Source organism: Oculina patagonica, chromosome 2, assembly GCF_052425735.1.
Source record: "Oculina patagonica isolate OP01 chromosome 2, crgOcupat, whole genome shotgun sequence".
Classification (NCBI taxonomy): Eukaryota; Metazoa; Cnidaria; class Anthozoa; order Scleractinia; family Oculinidae; genus Oculina; species Oculina patagonica.
The window spans coordinates 25,919,893-25,945,946 of record NC_135759.1 but is presented as its reverse complement, the minus strand read 5'-3'; the positions used below and the strand labels follow the sequence as shown (position 1 = coordinate 25,945,946).

At 41.1% G+C, this 26,054-nt stretch overlaps 1 protein-coding gene across 1 annotated transcript in view; it reads right to left on the bottom strand.

Moving 5' to 3' along the window:
• Positions 1-2,507: 2,507 nt before the first annotated feature.
• LOC144642245 (uncharacterized) overlaps positions 2,508-26,054 on the bottom strand; it is a 38,412-nt gene continuing 14,865 nt past the window's right edge. The window contains exon 4 of the mRNA XM_078501226.1: positions 2,508-2,767. Coding sequence (XP_078357352.1) covers positions 2,508-2,767 — 260 coding nt within the window. The remainder of the gene's footprint in view (positions 2,768-26,054) is intronic.

Here is a 26,054-nt window from a genome sequence, read left to right as displayed (position 1 = left end):
CAGCTAGCTCAGAGAGAGAGGAACTGCCGGCATGCTACCGCCCAAAAGGACTTCTTTGCAAGTTTGTGATCATCATTCGCAATTCCTTCAAGTGTTTTTTTTTTTCTGAGAAAGTCGAAAGATAGGTGTCGGCCGATTTGCTTCATACTAACACCATATATAGGTTTGGTGGACTTATGGATAAATATGCTAAGTGCATTGGCCCAGCGGTTTTCGCCCTCTCAGGTCTCAGATTTTCCGCTATTTTTTTTTTCTAAAATTTAAAAGCAGGTAGAAACATAAGTACAAAACGAACGAAGTTCGTATTCTCTGTGTATCATAAAAATACATAGAACTGCCTGTATAAATCTAGAAATGTGCAAAGTAAGCAAAGGTTAGCCCAAACAGTTCAGTTTTTTAATTCCAATATTTCTTATCTTCGAATGAGAAAGAAACTACCCATTTTCGAGTTCCCGTGGAACACCAAACTTAAACGTTAAAAATTATGGGATGCCACAGACAAAAAGTCTTACCCTTCTCTATCAAAAACAGCAATAACATTTTTGGGCCATTAAAACAGTAACATACTAGAACTCTTCGATGTTGTCCATGTAGACTACGCTATCTTCGACAACACACTGAGAAGAAGTGATCGTTTTTTTAAGCCGCTCTTCGGGTCCACTTTTAGTTTGACCGCCGTTTAATGGATGATGTTGTAAGCTGTTTTACTGTCTATTGCTTGAGAAGAAATTTTAGAAAACACGATCTAAACAAAGCGACGCCATCTTGAAATTGATGACTCGCTTAAATCAATAGTTCCATTACATGCACAATGTGAATCTTTACGAAAACTCCACACAAAAAACTACTCGCTTACAATTCTGCCTTACACAAAGTTTGCATGTGGCTCTGCATTATCTCGACAACTCTGTGAGCCGCACCTTCAACCATGCTCGCGTACTCCTGGATAATCTTAGCATTGCAAAGAAGTCCTTCCTTAGAAGGAAAAGGAACAGAGACCGGACTTGACTTCAACAACCATTGCCCGACATTTGATAGTGGACTGCGAGATTATGTGGTGTTTTTATTAACCACTCCCAAAGATATGGTCAACTGCTTTTTTTGCTTTTCTTGTGCAAATGCGCTAAATGTTCAAATTTGTTAAATGTGTGTCCTACTCAAAACGAAATTTACCACTTGCATCCCTGGTGACGCTGTTTGTTTGTCACCTTTGCTGAACATATCTTAGTCACATAGCTATAAACTGTAGTTAGAAGTTTTGACGTGCTGTAGTTATCTGCAGTGTGGTAATTAAACACCTAAACGCTTTGTTTGCTTTCTGATCTACCGCCCTGTTTAACATAAAATGGTTGCTTGCTCTTGTGTGCATTGTTCTTCCGGCGACGTGAAATGAATGATTCCTGTGCCTTTTTTGCCCACTCTTCTTTTGTAGTCAGTTACACAGGAGCCCAAAATGTGATACCCACGGGCATTTTTGTCTGATTTTTGGCAACATAGCTATTTTTACTGACTCGAGAAGATGATGTTTCGGGTCATTTAATTATAACGTCATTGTCCAAAAAAGAATTTTTGCCTTCAGCGATTTTAAGTTTAATAGACCAGAAATGGTTTCAACAGTCCAGAATAATGTCCACTTTTGGAAACGTACTACAAAACAATAGCGTGACGTAACAACATGGTGGTTGTCAAGTCCTCCTGAGTGGACTTCACAGTGAATTTTGTATTTGCCTTTTTCACGTTTTCCCAGGGTGCCTTTCCTGCCAGTTGGCAACGCTACACAAAGAAAGCATTGAAGAAGCGTTATGCGTGACATTGATGAAAATGAGGGCGAATCGTGCCCGGAGGCGAGGATTTACTGTCTACACACCCAAGTTACAAGAACGCAGTAGTGAAAGAAAAAGCCTGGCGTCAGGTGACGTAGGCTGTGAATTGCGAAGCCGGGAAGGCTTACCCAAATCTTTATTCACTTTATGGTGTCTCGCGCATTTCTTTTACTAGCGTGTGGTATTCACCAACTTGATAACGGTTTTGCAACAGCTCTCTTACCCAGTATCTCTTGCGCTATTTTTGTTGTCTCTAGCGTCTTTGCCGTGGGTAAAAAAGGAGAAGGAAACGCTTGTCACCTAGTGGGTGGCATTACGTTGGCGGCAAGCAAATCAAAGTACCCCCGATCTCCTTGCTTTTTGGCGCCAAAATTCAGAATGGCGGGTCTTTACGTACGTTTAAATCAATAAAAAAGAAACGCCTTTTATTACTTTTTACGCGACCGTGGAAATTGTAAATGTACGTTTTTAACGCACTTTTTACTTGCGCAAATATTTACGCAAAAGTTAAAATCCATCTTAAGTGAGCGGAACACATGTAAATACGAGTATTTATGTAAGAATCAGGATTGACACTTTATTCCCAGATAAATTCCCAACTTTTATTAAGAGTTTTAAATTAATACTTCCATTACATGCACAATGTGAATCTTTACGAAAACTCCACTCGCTTAAACTACTCGCTTACAATTCTGCCTTCCACAAAGATTGCATGTGGCTCCGCATTATCTCGACAACTCTTTGAGCCACGCCTTCAACCATGCTCGCGTACTCCTGGATTATCTTAGCATTGCAATTGATGCTTTTGCTGTATAAGTCGTAACACTTATTGAGTTTTTCACCATCTTCACACATCTGTCCACGATCTTTTACTAGTAAAGTTAGGTAGTAACGCACACACTTCTCGTGCACCGTCAAAGCACAAGCGTCAACAGTGTCGTACTCTGTCAAAGCAATTGATACACTATATTATTTATAATTGTTTCTGATTCGTTTGTTTATTTGGCGAATTTCAAGGTTTGTAGTTTAATTGCCGTCCGTTAGGAAAGATCAAACTGGTATATCATGGTTTAGAGACAAGAAAAATTACTTTCTTCAATACTCGGCGGCGATCTTACAACCTTCCTAACTGTTTAACCTTCACAGAAGTAGCAAACACCTGAAAAACGTATAAATCGGATCGAGTAGCCTAGGTTCGTGCGCTGGTTATTGTGTTATGTTTCTGGGCAAGACACTCTCACAATTCCTTCCTTCGCACAAAAGAAATTGGTATCGCTGAACTGTTAGGGGAAACCTGGCAAAATTCTGGGGGTTAACTGAGGGTGCGTTTCTTTGGGAAAATCAAAATCCAGATACTTGTATCCTAAAACGGATTTTGCGTTTCTTTACCTATATCCGAAAATGGCTTAATCTCAGATCAATCATTTGAAGAATCCACGCTCCGAGTGGATACATCGGATCATATCCGGCTAAATCCGGATTTTAAGGATTCATGATCCGTACGTTTCTTTGGGAAAGGATTAAAAAAAAATACATTGGGCCAGCGGTATTTGCTGTGAAGGTACAGGTTAGCTCTTTATAAACACTGCCATACGGTACGTTTTCAGGCGCTTATTTCGATCAAATACAAAAATAATTCACTGTAACGGTAGCTTGATCAGTATGAAGTTTCATTTTAAACAGGATGCAGGTTTTCTAGAACAGCCACCGTGTGCCTACGGAAGTTGTATCCTTTTGAAATTGTCACGAGTGAAGTTTGCATTTATCATTTCGCAAACATTCTTCGCTCTCAGATGCGTTCACGTCTCATTGTGCTTAAGGCTGAAGAAGAACTATTTCGACGTCTGATTTTTGTGGAAGATTTTATATGCTGAAATGATGTTAGCTAGATACATAGGACGGAAAAAAAATTGTGCTGATATTTTATGTTCTGTGCGAAATGTGTTTACGGGGTTGTCATAGCAAAAAATCTATTTTCGCATTCTTCTTTTCCTTGAGAGCAAAGTATCCGTGTGAACTGAGATCAATGATATAGTTTTGGTTTTTCCCAAAGAAACGCACCCTGAGTTACAGCTAAGATCTTACATATGCAAGGCTTTTGAATTCAGTGCACTTGAAGATCATAATACAGAAATCCTTTCCCCTTCCTTTCTGTAGTAAATACCCAAAATTTAATAATAAACCGCCTATCTTACCAGCATCTTCTAGGTAACGATGAGTTTTTCCGACATCTGTTGGAAAGAAATAGATAGTTTTTAATAAGAAAAACACTAGCTAGCTTAAATAATCATACAGCAGTTACTTTCATCCCAAACAGAACGACTGTGTTACGTGGCCGTTAACAAAACCAGGATCGGACCGGATCGGACCTGAATTACAAACCTGGAGCGGACGGAATTCCACTGACAAAACCCGGATTGGATCCAAAAAAAGTCGTAAATTCCCGCCAAAACGGTTGCACTTTGGCTTTCCGTTTGTGCTTTATCGAGCCAATGTCGCTTAAAGCGTATATATACTCGAATACCTCCCCCCCCCAACCCCCCCCTAACCAAAAAAAAAAAAAAAAAAAAAAAACCCCCCCAAACCCCCCCCCCAAAAAAAAAAAAAAAATATATTTTTTTTTTTTTTTTTAATTAAAAACATAATTTTAATCAAACCCCCCGAGCCCTTTTAAAAAATTTTTTTTTTTTCCCTTTTTACCCCCCCCCAAAAAAAACCCCCCCCCTTAAAAACCCCCCCAAAAACCCTTAAGAAAATGTATAAACCCAGGGCTTATAACCGGAATTCTACGGTATATAATAGCGACACATTAAGAACAATCAGATGTTTATTCAAACCATATATACGTCATGAGAGATTCAATTGGACAATCCTGATTCTTGCACAATGCTCTTAAGTGCAGTGTAGTCGACGTCTTTACAGGTTTCTAAGATCTTATCCATCATTGCCATTTGTACTACCCAGTAACAGAACTTTTCAATGAGTTCACCACGACATTTGGGCTCACCGGTAAAACAGGTCGTAATTTTCTGCAAGAATAAGTTAATAAAAAAAAATCTTGCCAAAGAGACGATATATGAAATGAATAGCTTGAAATGTAAAAATGTTTAAAAACAGATCTAAAAATATAAAAGGATACTCTAAATTTTCGATCGCCTTCTGCAGTCTTCTTCAGAGAATGATTGATTTTTGCAAGGCTCGCAGAATTCTAATAAGTTGCATCGACGTTATTGTTCGTTGCCCCCCTGGGGAGCAACTAGCGATGCGTAAACCCTTGGGAAGGGCGCTCTTTCGTTTATAGTGTTCTTGTCGAGGAAAGTACACCTGTTTCAAGAATTTCGGCGTAACTTGGATGTATGTCGTGGCCGATTTCTGCATGATGTTTAATCGCGGAGTTGATATTTCCGTTTGTTCCGGGCTTGTGTTCGGCCCCTCGCGATTTCCAGTTTCTTTTGCTTTCCCCAACGTATGCAAATGAGCATGTCCTGCAAGTCACTTTGTATACGATTCCTTTCAACTGCTCTTTATTCGGTCGGTTCTTGGGCTTTTTGAAGATATTTCCTAACGTTCGTACTGGTTTAAACGCTGTCTTGATGTTTTCGCGGCTCAAAACCCGTCGAACGCGCTCCGACACTCCTTTCACATACGGAATGGACGTGTATGCCTTCGGATTTTCCTGGGTTCTTGGTTGCGTGTTTGTTTTGTTTGATTCGCCAGCTGACTTGATGAAGCTCTCGGGATAACCGTTAGCTTTTAAGTCATTAATAACGCGTTGTTTCTCGTTTTGTCTTTGCGCAGTTGTTGATGGAATGCACTTAGCTCGGTCCATTAGAGTCTTAACGACGGCTCTCTTGCTTTGTGCTGGGCTGTATGAATGGAAGTCTAAATACTTGCTCGTATGTGTGGTCTTGCGGTATACACCCACCTCGATCCTACCATCCTCATTAACGGTGTTGTTGGTGTCCAGGAAGGCTATGCTGTTCTTGCCCATAGTTGTTGTAGGCATCTCCACTGTAAACTGAATGTTGGCGTTTATCGAGTTTAAGTGGCTGTGAAAAGCTTCAACACCGTCCCTCTTAATGCACGCATTCGAATCATCGACATAGCGGCGCCACCACTTTGGTTTAACGGGCGAAGTTTCTAACGCTTTCTCTTCAACTTCTTGCATTACAAGCTCTGCGATCACCGCACTGACTGGCGATCCCATGGCACATCCCGATACCTGGTGGTATTGGGTTCCCTCGAATACAAAATAGCTGTTGTGCAGCAAAAAGGAGAGTAGATCCAGGACCTGGCCTTTAGTCAGCTGTGTATGACTTCTCCAATCGTCAGATCCCTCGAGTTTTCGCTGAACGATATCTATAGCCATGTCGATTGGTATGGAGGTGAATAGTGAAACCGCGTCAAACGACACAACCAGTTCGTCATCAGCCACTTCCTGGTCACTTACAAACTCTGCAAACTGTTTAGCGTTCTTGACAGAATATTCGGTTTCATTCACGAGGTGCTTCAAAAGGGAGGCCAGATACTTTGATAGTTCGTAGGTCGGCGCGCCAATGCAGCTGTTTATGGTGGTTTAGCCTGCTTTAGAACTCCGTAAATCTCCGCTCTAGTGGCGTCTTGCGTCTTGCGCGAGGCGATTAGAACAGAATTCGCTACGACAGGTTCACTACAAATCGCACCTTCGTTATTTACATCGATGCAAGGAAGAAAACTTTCTACCACGGTTTCTTCTCTCAAGACCACCTACCGACAATCTCAAAGCCTTGGAAGTTGCACGAAAGACCGGTTGGAAATACCTACGTATCCTTATTGGCGAAAGTCATCACAAACTTCAATTCCTCGATGAAGATTGGCAAAGAATCAAACAAAACATCGAGACCTCCCACTACGAGGCATTACATCAAGCCATCGAACAACGCTGTGAACGCGTCAGAGTAGAAATTGAACAGAGGCATGAGCGAAAGTTTAAGAAACTGCCAGCTCACACGGATGAAGAAGAGCTAAAAAGGAAATGGGTAGTAAATATTTCTAGCAGAAGATTGCAGAGCAACGAAACATCACTTTTGAGGAAAGGTTTAAATTTTGCCATCACACCACGCACCGTACCCACGAAAGAAATACTCGCTTCTGTTGAAGCCGCAATATACCACTTGCCTCGAGAAAAGCAAGACGCCACTAGAGCGGAGATTTACGGAGTTCTAAAGCAGGCTAAACCACCAAAACAACAAAACCTCACAAACGAAGAGCGGAGAGCACTTAAAGACCTAAAAAGTGACGAAAACATCGTGATCATCAGAGCAGACAAAGGAAACTGTACAGTTGTCATGAACAAAACTGACTATCATAACCAGGTCCAGGAGATGTTGCAAGATCAGAACGTTTATATGCCAATCACCGACAAAAGGCGCAATCCGACTTCGAAAACGGAGCTTGAGCTACAGAGAAAATTCTCGGACCTCAAGAAACTTGGGAACCACAGTGAAACAGAGTACTGGAAACTACGCCCCTCTCATTCCACACCAGCGTCGTTTTACGGTTTGCCTAAGATCCACAAAGTGGAACCTAAACAAATGGACGATCGCTTCACTCTCCCGGAAAACACAGAAACGCGAATACCATTGAGGCCCATAAACAGCTGCATTGGCGCGCCGACCTACGAACTTTCAAAGTATCTGGCCTCCCTTCTGAAGCACCTCGTGAATGAAACCGAATATTCTGTCAAGAACGCTAAACAGTTTGCAGAGTTTGTAAGTGACCAGGAAGTGGCTGATGACGAACTGGTTGTGTCGTTTGACGTGGTTTCACTATTCACCTCCATACCAATCGACATGGCTATAGATATCGTTCAGCGAAAACTCGAGGGATCTGACGATTGGAGAAGTCATACACAGCTGACTAAAGGCCAGGTCCTCGATCTACTCTCCTTTTTGCTGCACAACAGCTATTTTGTATTCGAGGGAACCCAATACCACCAGGTATCGGGATGTGCCATGGGATCGCCAGTCAGTGCGGTGATCGCAGAGCTTGTAATGCAAGAAGTTGAAGAGAAAGCGTTAGAAACTTCGCCCGTTAAACCAAAGTGGTGGCGCCGCTATGTCGATGATTCGAATGCGTGCATTAAGAGGGACGGTGTTGAAGCTTTTCACAGCCACTTAAACTCGATAAACGCCAACATTCAGTTTACAGTGGAGATGCCTACAACAACTATGGTCAAGAACAGCATAGCCTTCCTGGACACCAACAACACCGTTAATGAGGATGGTAGGATCGAGGTGGGTGTATACCGCAAGACCACACATACGAGCAAGTATTTAGACTTCCATTCATACAGCCCAGCACAAAGCAAGAGAGCCGTCGTTAAGACTCTAATGGACCGAGCTAAGTGCATTCCATCAACAACTGCGCAAAGACAAAACGAGAAACAACGCGTTATTAATGACTTAAAAGCTAACGGTTATCCCGAGAGCTTCATCAAGTCAGCTGGCGAATCAAACAAAACAAACACGCAACCAAGAACCCAGGAAAATCCGAAGGCATACACGTCCATTCCGTATGTGAAAGGAGTGTCGGAGCGCGTTCGACGGGTTTTGAGCCGCGAAAACATCAAGACAGCGTTTAAACCAGTACGAACGTTAGGAAATATCTTCAAAAAGCCCAAGAACCGACCGAATAAAGAGCAGTTGAAAGGAATCGTATACAAAGTGACTTGCAGGACATGCTCGTTTGCATACGTTGGGGAAAGCAAAAGAAACTGGAAATCGCGAGGGGCCGAACACAAGCCCGGAACAAACGGAAATATCAACTCCGCGATTAAACATCATGCAGAAATCGGCCACGACATACATCCAAGTTACGCCGAAATTCTTGAAACAGGTGTAAGTAGCAAGAACAAAAGACTGTTTCTGGAATCTTTACATTCTTTCCTCGACAAGAACACTATAAACGAAAGAGCGCCCTTCCCAAGGGTTTACGCATCGCTAGTTGCTCCCCAGGGGGCAACGAACAATAACGTCGATGCAACTTATTAGAATTCTGCGAGCCTTGCAAAAATCAATCATTCTCTGAAGAAGACCGCAGAAGGCGATCGAAAATTTAGAGTATCCTTTTATATTTTTAGATCTGTTTTTAAACATTTTTACATTTCAAGCTATGACCACAGATCGCTCCAGCAGTTTTATGAAATGAATATATGAAATTAATATATTTGTACTGCGGATATACATTTTAAGCAAATGAAAGATCCTCGCAGTAATGTACTCAACTTAAGCAGTTGAGAAAAGCAAGCCTGAAAAGATTCAGGCTTGAACGGGAATCGAACCCATGACCTCTGTGATACTAGTGCAGCGCTCTAACCAACTGAGCTATCAAGCCAACTGGGAGCTGGTCACTTGTGAGTTCGTAATATACCCGTGGATGGAGAAGATATGAAATGAATATATGAAATTAATATATTTGTACTGCAGATATACATTTTAAGCAAATGAAAGATCATCGCAGTAATGTACTCAACTTAAGCAGTTGAGAAAAGCAAGCCTGAAAAAATCTTTCATTTGCTTAAAATGTATATCCGCAGTACAAATATACTAATTTCATATATTCATCTCATATCTTCTCCATCCACGGGTATATTACGAACTCACAAGTGACCAGCTCCCAGTTGACTTGATAGCTCAGTTGGTTAGAGCGCTGCACTAGTATCACAGAGGTCATGGGTTCGATTCCCGTTCAAGCCTAAATCTTTTCAGGCTTGCTTTTCTCAACTGCTTATTACTGCGATGATTTTTCATTTGCTTGAAATGAGACGATATGAAAGACAAAAGCGTAAATCATGCATAATCATAGACCTCTACATAAATGACGCCCAAATGTGCATAACCATACTTTTTAATCCTTGTGGGTGTTTATAGACAAAGGATTTTGTATGAAAATGTGAGGCTTAGGGTATAACTGTATAACTGTGCGGACGCGCCGTTTTTGCAATTCAAAGAGTCTATCAGTGAAAACTGACGTTTCTATCTCTACTAGGTTATTTTCAAATTAAAATATACTAATAAATATTTTTAGTATTTGCTAGAAAAACAACTATTCACACGAAGAGTTGAGTTTTCTTTTCGGGTTAAATTGTTTAGGTCGACCAGGAAAATGCTAAGAAAACTTGATGTCAATCAAAAACTAAAACTAAGTAATGCAGTTTTTACACCCATGATGCATGATTGCTTGAATCTATGTACATTGTCGGTGCGTCCTTTCAGAGACTGATTGAGATGAAGCACCCATTCGTCACGAGCGTGGGACAAAGAAAAGTTCTCAGTCCACGACAGAATTCAAACCTATAACCTCCCAGATACCGGTGATAACCATTTAGCTAAGGAGACTCTTGGTGGGCTAGGCCATGTCAGCAATGTAGAAAGCATCATAGGTGTAATAAGTAATAATATACAGTAAATTTTAAGCTTGGTAAATACATAATGAAAATAAAAAGTTCATTTGTCATGTACAGATACCGATTGGACCGTCCAACCATTGAGCTATGGAGTGACTCTTAAAAAGCTACGCGATTTACTACGTTTTTCTGTGATACTCGTCCTGCGTTCTGTTTGGATCAGCAATGTCGAAAGTATTTGACGAGAAATAAATAATGAAATATGGTAAATTTAAAGTATACATACGTCACAAACGTGAGACAAAGCCGTGATCAAGATTTTTCGCCAAACACGTTTGCTAGATCTGGTGTTCCAGAATATTTTTAATTAGTCATGCGAATGTTAAGTAAATTGAAATAAATTATATTGAATGATTACTCCATTTCGATCAGTTCCTTACAATTTACATGATTTGTATGTCTAGCCAAGAACAGATACTTTAAATTAAGAGGCAGTTCTACCACAACGTGGAGGAAATACCTGGACAGTTAATCAATGCTTCTCTTTATTGAACCTTTACGCAAATTTCTCTTCATACCTGCATTCTATAGCAGTGGTCTCCTACGCTTTCGGAAGTAGTGCGTAGATCTTCTTGGTAAGCTTTCATACAACGATTCATCAAAACAATCTGGCATGGATCCCCAATTGCAGATGCCAAAACAACTGACGCGAAGAGCAGACTGAACGCCGTCGAACAAAATTTACCCATTTCTGTGTTGATAAACTTCACTGTACTAGCCTGGGAAAGCAGGGGAAAAAAGAACTTCAAAATTACCTTCAGAGTATGGACAAATTATATTTAAGCTAAGGTGTTGCGTTTAATTATTTTACTATGCGGGAACTATCAGGATTCAATGGTTGTTCAAGTAAATTAAATGTTTCCCGGTCCAAACACTCCAAAATAAAAAAAAAGTTTTTTATTTAATATTTTAAATAGGCAAAATATCACATTTTCCTATTTTGCGAAAAATCTCTCACACACATTTTTATTTTATTTTGCATAAATTTTTTAACTTCTGAAATTTTGAGGTGGAATCATACGGACAGATTATGAGAAAAGTGAATGAAACTCATCTAAAAGCTCGATCTCCGTCGATCAGGGATGTTAAAAAAATATCTTCTTTTAAAGCTTTATCTGACATGATCTGGATATGCATCGATTTTTTTTGGATCACGGGTTTTATTCTTGCAGAATGAAATTAACTGAAAATAGAAAGATTCAGATTAACTACTTTAAAGAAACGTTCTGCGTTTTTGCTTTTTCAATTCCATGTATACGTCTTCGATTGTCTGGTCATGGGACGAAGAAATTACGCACTTTTCTGCAGATAAGCATTTTATAACCTATATATCTCTCTTGCAAATTGAATAAGTCACCGAACATACCTGATGCACATCAAATATTTTCAGCTGTTGCATAAATATTTTAAATAAAAAGGGCAAGCATGAAATGTACCAAGTGAATGATATGTATTAAATCAAAAAAGATTTTTACAAGTTTAAAGAAGTTTATGCTAGAAACAGAAAACACATGATACCAACCTTGCCTGACCAAAACAGATATTTCTTTATAACTTCAAAAAAGGTAGCTTGCCTGGTTTAAAACGTAACACCAAACATTTTAAAACCCACTCGAAATGGTGTATTAAATTCCAATGATAAAAAATAACCATTAATTATTTAGTTCGTTCAGGCAATCGTTCGATTGAGATCCCTTGCTTTTTTAGATCATCAGATATAGTAATATATACTTTAATTACATTGTATTAAGATCGTTAGATATCTTTAAGATATTTTAGGTCATTAGAGACTTTTAAACTTTCAGATCTTCAAAGATAACAGATCTTTTAGATCGTTTAAGATTTTCTAGATCATTAAGATTATCAGAGATCTTTGAGATTTTTGAATTTTTTTCAGATCTTAAAACATTTAATTTCAATTTAATGGCTTTCAGATCGTCATAAATCTTTTCATTTTGCTATTATAGATCGATATATATATAGGTCTTTAAAGCTCATTACTGAAATCTTTTATATAATTTTGCGATCGTTTTTTTAACTCTGTAAGAACATCACAGATCAGGAGGAGGCAAGCGTGGCCGAGTGGTTTGGGGCGCTGGTGTTGTAATCCGAAGGTCCCCGGTTCAAGACCTGCCCTGGCCACTAGCTGGATTTGTTTCTCGGTTGTCCCGAGTTCAAATCCTCGACCACGCTTTGTATATAGTCAACTGGTCTGCCTCCTGCCAGTTGGTATTTTTAACCTTGTTATGTTCATTTAAAAATATTTGTTTCCTCTGTTTCAGTGGCATGCCTGTAAACTAGCTATCTCGTAGAGATATGAAGCTAAGTGCATGACCACTATAAACACCATTTATTTTATTTATTTTTTTTTTTTTTGGACGTTATAAGATCATCACAGGTCTTTTATAATTAGATCTTTTAATTTCAGCAACCGGCTAGACCGTAATTCGAAGCTACCCTATTATCTGCCTATAGTCGGGACTTTTGACCGTTTCATTACATTTTAATTTTATTGAGGTAATAGTAATTTTTTTTACCACAAAAAAATAATATTCTGTGGAACAGTAATCCTTTTCCGTTTTAGGCATATAAATTTTACATTTTAGATCAAATGAACCAAAATTTCGAATTTTTTTTTATATCTTTGCCCAAAATGGCTGTATGCCTGAACCAATTTCTAGCAAACATACAGTTTAAACATAAAAATTGGGCGATAGTAAATGAGGGTGTGTATGTTTAAAATTTGACTTTACTTTTGGTTGTTGATGACAATTTGATTCAGGCTATTGGTTGCACATCCTTAACGCCGGCTATTGCTTTTACAAGAACGTAAAAATAGGTCACCAAGGGTGACATGAGTCTAATGCCGTATGGCATAGTGATACAGATTGCGCGGTTTTCGTAAGCCGGTTAAAATTGGTTAGAGGTTTGTGTTCGGGAGTTTAATTTAAAATGCTTATAGCAAGCTAGGGGCATCGTGGATGATTATGGATGAAAACGAAACAGTCATAAATGTTATATGCTTCACAAAATTTAAAGTATGAACAGGAGTTGATGTTACTTCTTCCGTATTGTCCGTAAAAGCAGAAACGATTAAACATTTGGACAAGATTGCGTGACGATTTACAAAAAGCATGTTCATTACAACAAGGGTTGAAGAACTTCACATCGTTTTCTTTCAGATTTTTCACCATTTTGATGATGACTCTTGAAACAGATTTTGCAATAAAAGCACTTGAAATAGTGACTGTTACTCCATTGTACTGTAAGCACTTAGTGACAGATTTTCCTAAAAACGGGTGTAAATGCTCACGTCAATATTATGATGACCTTTTGAACGCTGGAAACTAGGCAATTATTATCGAGCTACCATACACAGGAGCGAAGACTGTTTATCATGATGTACAAATTTCGCGAATCATCACTTCCATATCAATGTAACCATTTTATGATTTTTCTAGCTGTAAGAAGAACTTAAGATCTCTGAGAGTCGTAAAAGCATGAAATTCGATTTCAGTGTATGGCAAAGGCCGGGACAGTGTAATACTGCAAAGCGGCCAAACAAACGCATTTTGATTTAGTCGCGTAACTTGATTTACATTTATCCATGTACATCTTTTATTTTTGAAGGTTTTTGTTTGCACTGTAAAGAAAAAATTGGTCAAAATTCGAATGACTTAAATACAAAATACGAGGTAAAGTTTTCTATTTTTTAAAACAAAATAAATATTTGGTCGCATTGTGTAAATAAACGCGAGTCGCCGTCGAAATATTTTTTCTCAAAGACGTCCTGCTTTTTAAGCAAGACGAAAACACAAGTGCTTAACTGAACTGAAAACGAAGATTTATTTTCACAAAAAGCTTACAAATGTCTTAACTGGAAAATTATTTCGTCCTGTTCAAGGGTTGTTAGTAATCTGCGTAACGGCGGAACGCGGAACGGCGTAACGGCGGAACGAGAAACGGCGTAACGACATTTTTTTTCTGTTTTTTTTTTAACAAAAAAAAACAAAAAACAGTTAATATATCTCACAAAATAAATGGCATGCATATCTTCTTTATCCTTCGAAGTCGATCTAGAGCGAAGTTTTCAAGAAGAAGCGAGACTCAATCGAGACAATAAAACGTACAAAGTCGAAGCAAGTCAACAAAGCCGTTCACAAAAAAAATAGAAAGGCCTGTAAAGTTACTGATTTCGCATGAAAAAAAAAAACAGAAATGAAAAGCCCACAACAAGGGGTAATTTTGCCTTCACTACACAACCGAACACACACAAAACTATGAGGCAGGCACGTTGGTCCCCCCCTTCCCCAATACCTACATCACACCACACACCCACACCCCCCCACCCCCCATCCCCCAAACAACAGCCCCCAACCACCCCCCCCCCCAACTTCCCCCCAACTACCCAACCACGCCCCTAGACACCGCCCCCCCCCACTCCCACTCACCCAACCTCTACTCAACACGAGAGAGAACAACCCCCCCCCCCCACCACCCCCTCCCACTCCCCCCCCCCCCTTCAGGCCTCCCCCTCTCGCCACATCACACACAATTCCCCTCCCCTCACCTCCCCTCATTCCATACCTCTACCCCATCAAACACATACATAAACCCCACCCCCACTCTCCCTCACTACTCCACACCACTCCCACACCCCCACACCCCTCACTCCCCCCACCTTCTCCCATCTCCCCACTTAACAACAACTCTCACAATGAAAGCTTTCTGCTCATCAGAACTCCCCCTCTCGCCAACTCCTTCCTCCACTCTCGACTCCTCCTCTCCCACCTGACACTATCATTCACAACACTAACGATCTCAACTAGCCCACCCACTCACGTCAACCCCTCTGTGAAGGTCTCTAGGAGCTCCCTAGAAGAGCTCCTAAGACCAAAAAAATACCCCACACTACACTCTCCTCAGGCTCAGAACACAACTCTCTGAACTCCCCCATCTACAAACATCCCTCTTCACGCAGCTGTACAGCGAAGAGCAAGAATCCCAAGGCGCGCCATTTTTTTACTACCTCCAGATAGCACACTAGAACAAAATCCCCGTCCCTTCGTCTGCCGGGCACGTGATCCCCCGGTCGGGGCCCGGCAAGTCCACGTCGTGCCGGACTGCATGGCTCCGGCGCGGCGCGTGGCGGACGGCGGTCGGCGTCCTCGCGCTCAGGTGCGGGCCATTAGGGGCACGGCTGACTACGGCACTGAATTGTGGACCGCTGCGACACCTCTGGGGGCTGACTCTCGAATGAATCTGCATTGATTGCTAGGAAAATATGTGACGAAACAAGCCTGAACTTGGGGGCGGACAAGGACTTGACAACAGAACGACAGCTTATTCGATGACGGGAATATGACAAAAGGTAATCATTCGCTGCTGCGGTTCACGCGGCATCCACCAAATCAATTGTCAGGGCGCGCTCGGACTCCACTTCCGTGCTCGGTCTCGCGGGCGGTCGTCATGCGGTTCCTCATCGGCTACGTCGACATGTCAGATTATAACTGGGGGCACGCAGCGGGCCACTCAGTCCGGGATACCGCAACGTCGCACTCGGTGAGTGGGAACATTTGGGAACGAACACGGCAATAGATGCACTGGGCGATCAGCGGAACGGTCTGTTGGACAGACGTCCTTCACTGACTGGCGCGAGAACGCTTCGTTGATCTTTGTGCTCTGAGTCAGCCCAATTTATGTCCTTTGCTTTCTCGACTGGAGCAGATCGTGGGTTCTCAGACGTCCCAACCATGGGATAATATCTGCAGGAAATTTACACGGAGTAAGTGTAGGCCAAGGGCTGCCGTGAATGTCACAAGTCTTCGACTCTATTTCAAACAGCTACCATAGTCCTCGCGTGCTACGCTCGCACCCAGTTCTCTGGTCCGTGTCGGCAAAATAGTAATTTATGTTAATTACACTATCACAAATCACATTTTTCAGTTGGTCACCCAGCCAAGTACTTACCCCGCCCAACAGGGCTTAACTTCGGCGATTGGATAAGAACCGTTGCTTTCCATGTGGTATCAGAAAGAGCGTAAATCAGCTCATTTCTAGCTGTGCTGGTATTCTGGTAAAAAAGACTTATTACTGTTCCTAAAAATCGTATGGTTTTAATTTTTTCATTTTTGCCTTCAGGACAACAAAATGACGAAGGACTTTTTGGTCACGTAACCTTTTATTACGTCACAAATATGCATTTATGCTTCCAGGAATGACAGAAAATCTTTTTTCCATAAAGTTTCTTTTCCCTTTTACTTTCTGCATTAATACAACCAATGTGCAATGCCAATTGCACTACTATTAAGACAAAAAGGCAGTCAAAGTTGGGTTTATTACACAAGGGGGAGGCCCCATTTATTGACTCTATTTTTTTCCAACTTCAAAATGTCATATCTCATTCAGTATTGGTCGTATGTACAAACTGTTTTCTGTTTTCAACTTCTATTGACGCGCTCTATCTTAAAAATTAAGACAATTCTTAACTTTAATTTTAACAAAAGTGTGACGTCATCAATTATGACGTCATAGTGACAAGTTCTACAAGCGAGTCTTTCAAAATGATTGGCATATAGTCTTATGTTAACCTACCAAGTTTAGCAAGCAGACGATCAACATCAACAAAGTTATTTAAAATCTCAACAAAAACCCAATTTTAGATAAAACGTTTGGGGGGGGGGGGGGGTGGTTTAGCACCTACGTGCACTTGGATTGTCTTTGTAAACAGTGAAACAAACAAAACACAACAAAAATGTCTCTCCAAGACTGTCTAGAATCCAAACACGTTTTTCAGATAATCTATTTGCATTTGATCCATCGCATCTGCACCTTCCACTTGAAGTAATCCCGGATGAAAGAATGGATGCCTGGACTTGATACACTGTAACGTGCAGTGATAATAGTGATTGGCCTCACTGCTAATTCGAGACTGGCCATACTTATCTCTGTACTGATCCCGCTCAGAATGCCGGACAACCAAACCTATGAAAGGTGGTCCTGCTGGGGAGCGAAACTCTACGTGACAAGAACTACATTTTTTTACTCGGTTACTTAATTTCGTAACTACGAAAGGGTTGCTGTTATGCCACGGCTTTGATCCTGTAAGACCCGGTGTGTACTGCTGGAGTGTGTTGCCGGGTTGTCCTGTGAGGATGTGCTGCTTTATAGCGCTGCTGGGCCCTGCAATGGTGAACTGCTGGAGTGTACCTCCGGTCTGCCCTGCTAATGTTAGCTCCTGAAATGTGCTACTGGCTTGCCCTGTTTGGGTGTAGTGCTGGGATGTGCTACCGGCTTGCCCTGTTTGGGTGTAGTGCTGGGATGTGCTACCGGCTTGCCCTGTTTGGGCGTAGTGATGGGATGTGCTACCGGCTTGCCCTGTTTGGGTGTAGTGCTGGGATGTGCTACCGGCTTGCCCTGTTTGGGTGTAGTGCTGGGATGTGCTACCGGCTTGCCCTGTTTGGGTGTAGTGATGGGATGTGCTACCGGCTTGCCCTGTTTGGGTGTAGTGATGGGATGTGCTACCGGCTTGCCCTGTTTGGGTGTAGTGCTGGGATGTGCTACCGGCTTGCCCTGTTTGGGTGTAGTGCTGGGATGTGCTACCGGCTTGCCCTGTTTGGGTGTAGTGCTGGGATGTGCTACCGGCTTGCCCTGTTTGGGTGTAGTGCTGGGATGTGCTACCGGCTTGCCCTGTTTGGGTGTAGTGCTGGGATGTGCTACCGGCTTGCCCTGTTTGGGCGTAGTGATGGGATGTGCTACCGGCTTGCCCTGTTTGGGTGTAGTGCTGGGATGTGCTACCGGCTTGCCCTGTTTGGGTGTAGTGCTGGGATGTGCTACCGGCTTGCCCTGTTTGGGTGTAGTGATGGGATGTGCCGTCAGCTTGCCCTGTTTGGGTGTAGTGCTGGGATGTGCTACCGGCTTGCCCTGTTTGGGTGTAGTGCTGGGTTGTGCTGCCGATATGCCATGCTGAGAATGTGCTGTTGTGTTGCCCTATCGGGGTGTACTGCTGAAATGTGGCACCTGGTTGTCTGGTCGGAGTGAACTGTTGTGGTCCGTTGAAGGTCTGGCGGGGTGTTTCCACCGGAAAACTACCTATCGGACTGGAGTAGTGTTGTGCTGTTCTACTTCCTGGCTTCCAACCGAGCTGGTGATCTGGAGGCAAAATCTGCGCTGCACAACCTTGAATGTTCATCCCATCAGGAGGTGAAGAAAGCTGGTCACTCTCGGGAGGTTTCTGAGAAGTTGTTAAGGGATAACTGCATCTTCGCGCTAGCGTTTCTTGTAATGGAACCGTCAATGTTGATGTTACTGGAGGTGTCGATTTTCGCGCCCTTTTCGGTTTCCCCCCCTTTTGGCCTGCTGCTCTCACATTAACGTTACTGGTAGACAACCTGTGGGATCAACGAAAAGCAATCAACGGGAATGAAGCGTGGGAGAATCTTACTAAAGGACATTTTCGTCCGAAAACAAAGAAAGCAAAAAAAAATCTTTTAAACCGTAGCTTGTATTTCAGTTAGTTCTAACTAGACTGATTAAATCCGTTCGTTGCATGGCTGCTAACATTCTATCTACAAAATTGGGCTGAGATGAAGGAAAGTATAATGACAATAAAAACGATTGGGAATAAAAAGGGTTCTTCTTAAGCATACGATCTGGCATTGTTTTAAGGGTTACTTAAAAGGTTTTGAGGGGAACACGACAAATTCAACCCAGATTTTTATCCGAACCAATATACCCGTTTATCTATCACGCACACCCTGCATGAACAAACTCACTGGCCGAAAAGCTTGCCTAAATTGACATTTTTCGTGACTACTCAAGAGTAACGCAATTACCAACGTTTTCGATATTTTTATTTCGTGACAGATAAGTTAAAGTATAATGCTTGTGGGCAAGACAACCACTTTCGGGATTAGTTGGATTTGTTAAAATTAGTCTGTTCGCAGTCTTCTATTTTCCCGTGAGATCGTCACCGAATCGTTCCTGAATCTTTGCCTTTATTAAGAGCGTAACCTGGGGAGAGGACAATAATCCAGCACACCACCCCTGGGGTGGATTTTCGTCCTCTCCCCAGGTTACAACCGTGAATGAAACAAAGATGGCGGCCCGTTTTCAGTATTCGTCGGTGGCGTTCTCACAGGAAAATAGAGAACTGTACAGCCTACATTAAAAGTAACGAATGCAGAGCGAAATGTAAGGTTCATCTCCGTAAATGGCAAAGGAAAGGAGCCCCTGGAAAAATCAAGATGCATTTTTGGTAAGTCTTAAGACTTCACTTTATTTGGTTTTAACTTGGTATGAATGTTTTGTTTACGTCATCCTGGCCAAATAAACGGGTTCGGAAGTTAGTCTCATGTGAAATCAAAAGTGACACATATACGATTTATATTTTATATTCGGAAAATTCCTTTGTGGAATAAATGAACAAAATTACCACCACAGAAACGAAACCAAAGCCAATTAATTAACGAAGGAATTACTATCGGCATGAAAATGGACGGTTTTTCTTTGCAACAGGCAACGTCGTTCACAGGGCTGTCCCCTTCTAATTTCCCAATTAAAGGGAACAACCTTGGGAAACATTTGCGATTTTATAAACAATAAACATAATTCATGCTCCAATATGGTAAGCAGACCACATATTTATAATATGTATCTTCACTTAATGCATAACTCACTGTGATCCAATTTGTATTCTGCAATTTGCACAAAATTTGTACTGCAGATAAGTTTATAATACATACGAGTATCATAGTAAATGGTTTGAAAGCAGGAGTATCAGTAGGTCGCATATGTGATCATCCAAATGACAGAAGTTTTGAAAATAACGGTTGTTGGTGACTAATCTTTCGACAAGCTGAGCGGATCATCTTCAGAGAGTCTGAAGATGACTTCCGCTTATGTTGTCGAAACATCAGTCACCAACAACAGTTCCTTTCAGAACTACTCTCTCTTGGACGATAACACTATGCAACTTACATATGAGTACATATCATTACCTGTACAAGTTAGGCTCTCCTGACTTAGCTACCCAGCTCAGAAAGTTTTCCAAATTATTGTCCCTTTCAGCCACAGCTACCGAGTGAGAACATATGTTTGGCGTTGAACGGTACATCAAGCATGAACAGCTCACTTTCCCATTTGGGCCAATTGCTACAACATTAGGGTTGTCTGGCTTGGATCGACTGTACACAAAAAATTTCTTCTCGCCATCTCCCTCGTTAGGAAGCTGAACGACGCTGACAGGCTTCATAAGATACTCACTTGCTTTGTTCCAAATTGCTGACAACACTGACTCTGTGACCTGCAAGTTGGCACTGGTGTATGGAACAGAAAGTTGCCCTGTTTTAGTTGCTGGCTCAGTTGGGACTTCACTTGCACCTAATTCAAGATTCAGGATCTTGGCAACGTGCCTCCTCCTAGATTCTACTGTCATACCGTGCATCCACACATGCTCCTTAACTTCCAGATAAGAATACTCATCTTTAAAGCGATATTGTCCCTTCCTCAGTATGGCTCGTACAAGCCCTTGGTGCTGGTTTAATGCCACAGATTTGGCTAGGACTACAAATTCGGGCAGTGACATCTCTTCATAGTCTGCTGCTTCTTTCAATACATGATTGCCTGCTTCAGCTGCATTGCTTGTCATCTTTTCGCCAGGTTGAAGACCAGCCTTCAGACGAACTCCTGCCGATAAGCTCCCTTTTATCATATCAGCTTTCTTTGACATCCAGTTGAAGAACTTTGGCTCACATCCTTCGGGGAGAAGCTCCCGTTCCTTCTTGTTCCACTCAGGCTCTAGAGACGCTAGAACTGCATCGAAGGTTTCATCATCATTGGCATCCAGAAGACCTTCGTGGTATATATCATCTTCCACAAAACCAAATATATGGTTGAGAAAGCCACGTTGTGCTTCTCCCTTGATGCCTATCGATTTCAGCTCGTCCTTCACATTCTCGGTAAAATGCTTTACACACCGCAACTGGCAAGACTCTGGATAAAACACCTTCCATGCTTTTATGAGGCCTGGCTCACCATCAGTAACGGAAGCTCTTAGATCGTTAACTCCGGGCTCGACTTCTTTCAGTTTGCTTGCAAGGTGGCAATATGCGCTGTAACTTCTTGTCATATGTACCAGGGTTGGCCCGATAAAGACTGGTGGCTTACCATCACGCACATTTTCGAGTAGAAGGTTCTTGTACGTTGTAGGGGTCACGTAGAACTCCCCCATGTTGAAGGTGGTGTCAATGCATAAGGGGTAAAACTGTAACGGGCCACAGCAAAAGCGTGTGATATCGTGAAATTGATACGGAAGACCAGTGATGCACATAGCCTCTGGCCAGGCTGACACACCATGTATAAAGGATTCGCCCTCACTATCCAACTCCTGATTGGCCATGAGCATCAAACTGTAAAGTTTATCTTTCCGCGCCTCTAAGCCAGGTATCCCATTCTCTTGTTTCTCCTTCTCTTTGGTTTGTCTCCGCATGTTGTATATTTGCATGCGATCACGTGGTGTGCTCGCACTATCTGTCGCGTCAATAAGGGAAGAGGTTTGGGCAATCTTTGCCATAGCTTTCATTGGCTTGGTTGTGCACGCTGCCTCTTTAATCTTTTCTTTTGTTGTGACATTGGTAGGTAGAAAAGGTACAGTTTTATCCTTCTTATTTCCGTGAGCAAGAACTTCAAACTTCTTCTCCTTTGTTTGGAAATTGTACTGGAAAAGAGCAATGCTACCAATGGTGTTACCCTGATTGTCCTCGGCATATGACACGAACTGACGAAACTCTTCACATGACTTGCTTGTGCGATATTTCCTTCTGAGGTAGACGTAATCGCTTCCACCTTTAACGTACCGCCTTGCAATGAAAGTCTTCTTCAGCTCCCCTTTTGGATCTCTACGAACACGGAATGTCCAGGTATGGCAGCCCTTGTTGGCATATGCTCCATTGTCGTCATAGGGAAGATCCTCTACTCGCACACTTGATGTCCGAATCAAGAAGCTTACATTCTGTTGGCAATGCATTGGTTGTTTAGTGCAAACAAAATCGGGGTTGTGTTCATTCAGCAAGATGTCTAAAACCTTCTCAAAGGAAAGGCTCTCTGTTTTTCCTTTCACAAAAATTGGGGTTTCTCTGTCGCTGTTAAACAACTGTGGTTCATCGCTTTCATTTGGAAGGACAACACCATCTTTACTAGATGACATGGACATGGGAGGGGCATCTTTATCGTCAACATTGTCTGCAGAGCCTTTGGTACTATAATTGAAAGCACATGGATGCACTATATCATTTATCTCCACAAAAAAATCCTGAAGCACTTGGTAGATATTTAATTTAAAGTAAAGAAACCTATTACATGTTAATGTTACAGTAATCGTATATTTTCAGTGGTGTCTAACGTTCAAGTGAAAAGAAATGAAAAAAAATCAGTTTAAGGTTATGGTGACCTTAATGAACATTTTATTTATTTATTTATTTATTTATTTATTTCTTAATTAATTAATTATTTAATTTAAAATCCATGAAATTTACCTTTGTTTTGTCCAAGGGCACTCCTCTAGACTTTCGTTAGAATCACTGGAATCACTTGAAGCCCTAGCCACTGGTATGCTAAGCCAAGATTGAAAAGAAAAAAGAAACAAACGATCTGTTATTTTTCTTCATATATCAGCTATTAAATAGAAAACAACATGTGCAGTTATATGCATGTTTTATATATTCAGACTGGGTGGAGACTATTTATACTCTGTAAGCTAGCTCATTAAAAGAGTCCAATGTGTGTTATGTCCAATGTTTTAACAACATATTACCTTGCAGTGCTTCTAGGTCTGGACTTCACTGGGCTCAAACTTTTAAAATTTTCAGCAAGATCTCCAATCTGAAGACGTCAAATATATATTTTAGTACATAACAGATTATGTATTCTCTGTTATATGATCATACCCTTGTTGGATAGGTAAGTAGGTAGGCAGGCAGGCAGGTAGGTGGGTGGCAGTCAGGCAGGTGGGTACATGTAGGTAGGGAGGGTGGGAGGGAGGGAGGGAGGGAGGGAGGGAGGGAGGGGAGAGAAGGAGAGAGGGAGGAGGGGACGGACTGACAGAGGGAGGGAGGAAGTGAGGTAGGTGGGTAGGTAGGTAAGTAGGTAGGTGAACTAATATATACATTATGTATTATAGAAGTGAAGGGAAATAAATACAATAATAATAATAGCAATAATAATAATAATATATGTTTTTAAAAAAATTACAATTGATCAGATACTTTATTTCACACAATCATTAAAAAATCAATAAAAAGATTAATAATTAAAAAAACAGCCGACTAATAATACTATTATTATTATTATTACTATTATTATTATTATTATTATCATTATTTTAATAATCGATTCCAACAACCCCACTGCTACAGAATGCGTGACATGTGGGGGAGGGAAGGGTAGTTTGGACAATCTGAATACCACAATGAAAATTTTAGATAAAGAAAAGAAGAAGTGAAAAGTGTTATCTATGATTTGCAAGAGATGGGTATTTTTTAAGGCACGATAAATTTACATTACTGGTCTATCCTGGGCTAGTCTGTGCTGAGACGTTGCGTGACACGATGTTTCCGCGAAAATGAATTCTGGAAAATGTATCGATTTTCACACAAATAAAAGTGTTGTGATACGCATATAAAACTTATGACATGGATAATCTTACCCCAGGAGTGCGTCCTCTGACATTAACATCATCTACATGGGAGAAGCATTGAATGAACATGTAAGCATAAAGCTAAGTAATATAAGGACAAAAGAAATGCACACAGTGTGAGTCTTACGTACCACAGAGACTTCGCTCCTCGACAAAGATTACTTCTGGAAAACAATCATAATTGAAAGCAATTTGTTACGACAATAGCACTTCAACAAACCGACAAATTAATAAAGAAACAACTACAATGAACATTTAAGACGAAAAAATCACTCAGAAAGGGAAGTAAAGCGACTGAAAGTACGAAATTTAACTTACCATCATCACTCTCTTCCATGACGGCCTCGTGTGTCGTGAGAAAGTGCGCCCGCGAAAAATTGCCCCGGGGAAATCTCGCAAACAGGCGGGAAAAGGTAGTAAATCGCGCCAAATACGAATTCTTCAACAATAAACCTTTCTTAAATCCTTAACTCATAATCCTGGGACGAAATCGACATAGAAGGATTTAAGAAAATATAGGTATCCTTCATTTTATGGAATATATTTACTGTTTGTTTGTCCAGTTTAACATAGTTTGGTTGAGATAACCATAGTTAGTATGAGACTGAACATGCCTAACGGGTGGAAAATTCGACTTTTTTTAAAAAAACGGCAAAGACAGAATTAAATTTAGTTCATAGTAACAAAAAGAAAAAAAAAAAAAGCAGAAAAACATCTCGTTCCGCCGTTTCTCGTTCCGCCGTTACGCCGTTCCGCGTTCCGCCGTTACGCGGATTACTAACAACCCTGTTCAAGTGTTGAATAATCGTGACTTGAGAAAGAACTTTTAATTATGCGTGGGAACACGTGTCGCTGATTGGCTGTTTTTAATTGAAACTAATCGTGCGTGTCCGTACGGAGTCCGTTCTTGCAGCTGATCATTGTTTTCTACATTACAGCGAACGATTATCGATCCCGAACCATTCCCTTGGGATTGCTAACAGCTTTTTTCATATAACAAAGAGTCTAATGCGCATGCGCAAAGCGCACGCAAGCATTAGACTCAAAAACGGCTATGGTCTGGAGTGATTAAGCCTCCGTATTTCCTAAAACCAGTTTTTGTTTTTTCTTTTCACTTTCTTAAGTCATATATAATTACTCTGCATTTGTTGTGAAAAAAATGTTTAACTCTGAGCAACTCCTGTAGAAGGCAGGGATACCCCCGCAAACTTATGATAGGTGCGACCGCTAAGGCTCGCAAACACGGACCCTATTAATTACCAAAGCCCGCAGAAAACTAATATACGGTCCATTTTAGCTGCAATTTCTACTTTAGCCCAAAGAAACAAATTATACCTAGCATCAGCATTGTAATAACTAACCTTTTTCTGGCAAACACACAGCCCAAACTAAAATGTGAACGATGATAAATGAAACACGTAGAGAGATATCAATGATTAAAGTGCTGTCTTTCTTTTGGTTGTTGATGGTAATTCGACTGAGGTGTTTGGACGTATTAATATGGTAAAATTAACTTCTGCTATTCTTATAGCAAAAACTCTTTCACATCCTTGACAACGGTGATGGCTTTCACAAGAACTTAAAAGCGGTCTTGTCTGAAAAAAGTGATTTTTCCTCAGTATTTCTTAATATCAGTTTTTTATGCTTTTCACTTACTTAAGTCACAATTACTCTGCATTTGTTGTAAGAAAAAAAAATGTTTAACTTCGAGCAACCCCCTGTAGAAGGCAGGCATACCACCGAACAAAAATGTGAACGATGATAAATGAAACATGCAGTGCTGTCTTTATTTTGGTTGTTGATAGTAATTCGATTGAGGTGTTTGGACATATTGATATGGTAAAAATAACTTCTGCTATTCTTATAGCGAAAACTCTTTCGCATCCTTGACAACGGTGATGGTTTTCACAAGAATTCAAAAACGGTCCTGTCTGAAAAACATGATTTTTCCTCAGAATTTCTTAATATCAGGCATTTTGCTCTTTGCTTTTAAAGTAATATTCTGCGTTTGTCATAAACAAAATTGTAAAATTCCGAAGCAAAATATTTCTCTTGCTTATTATTGATACTAAATAGCTGTGCATGTCGGGTA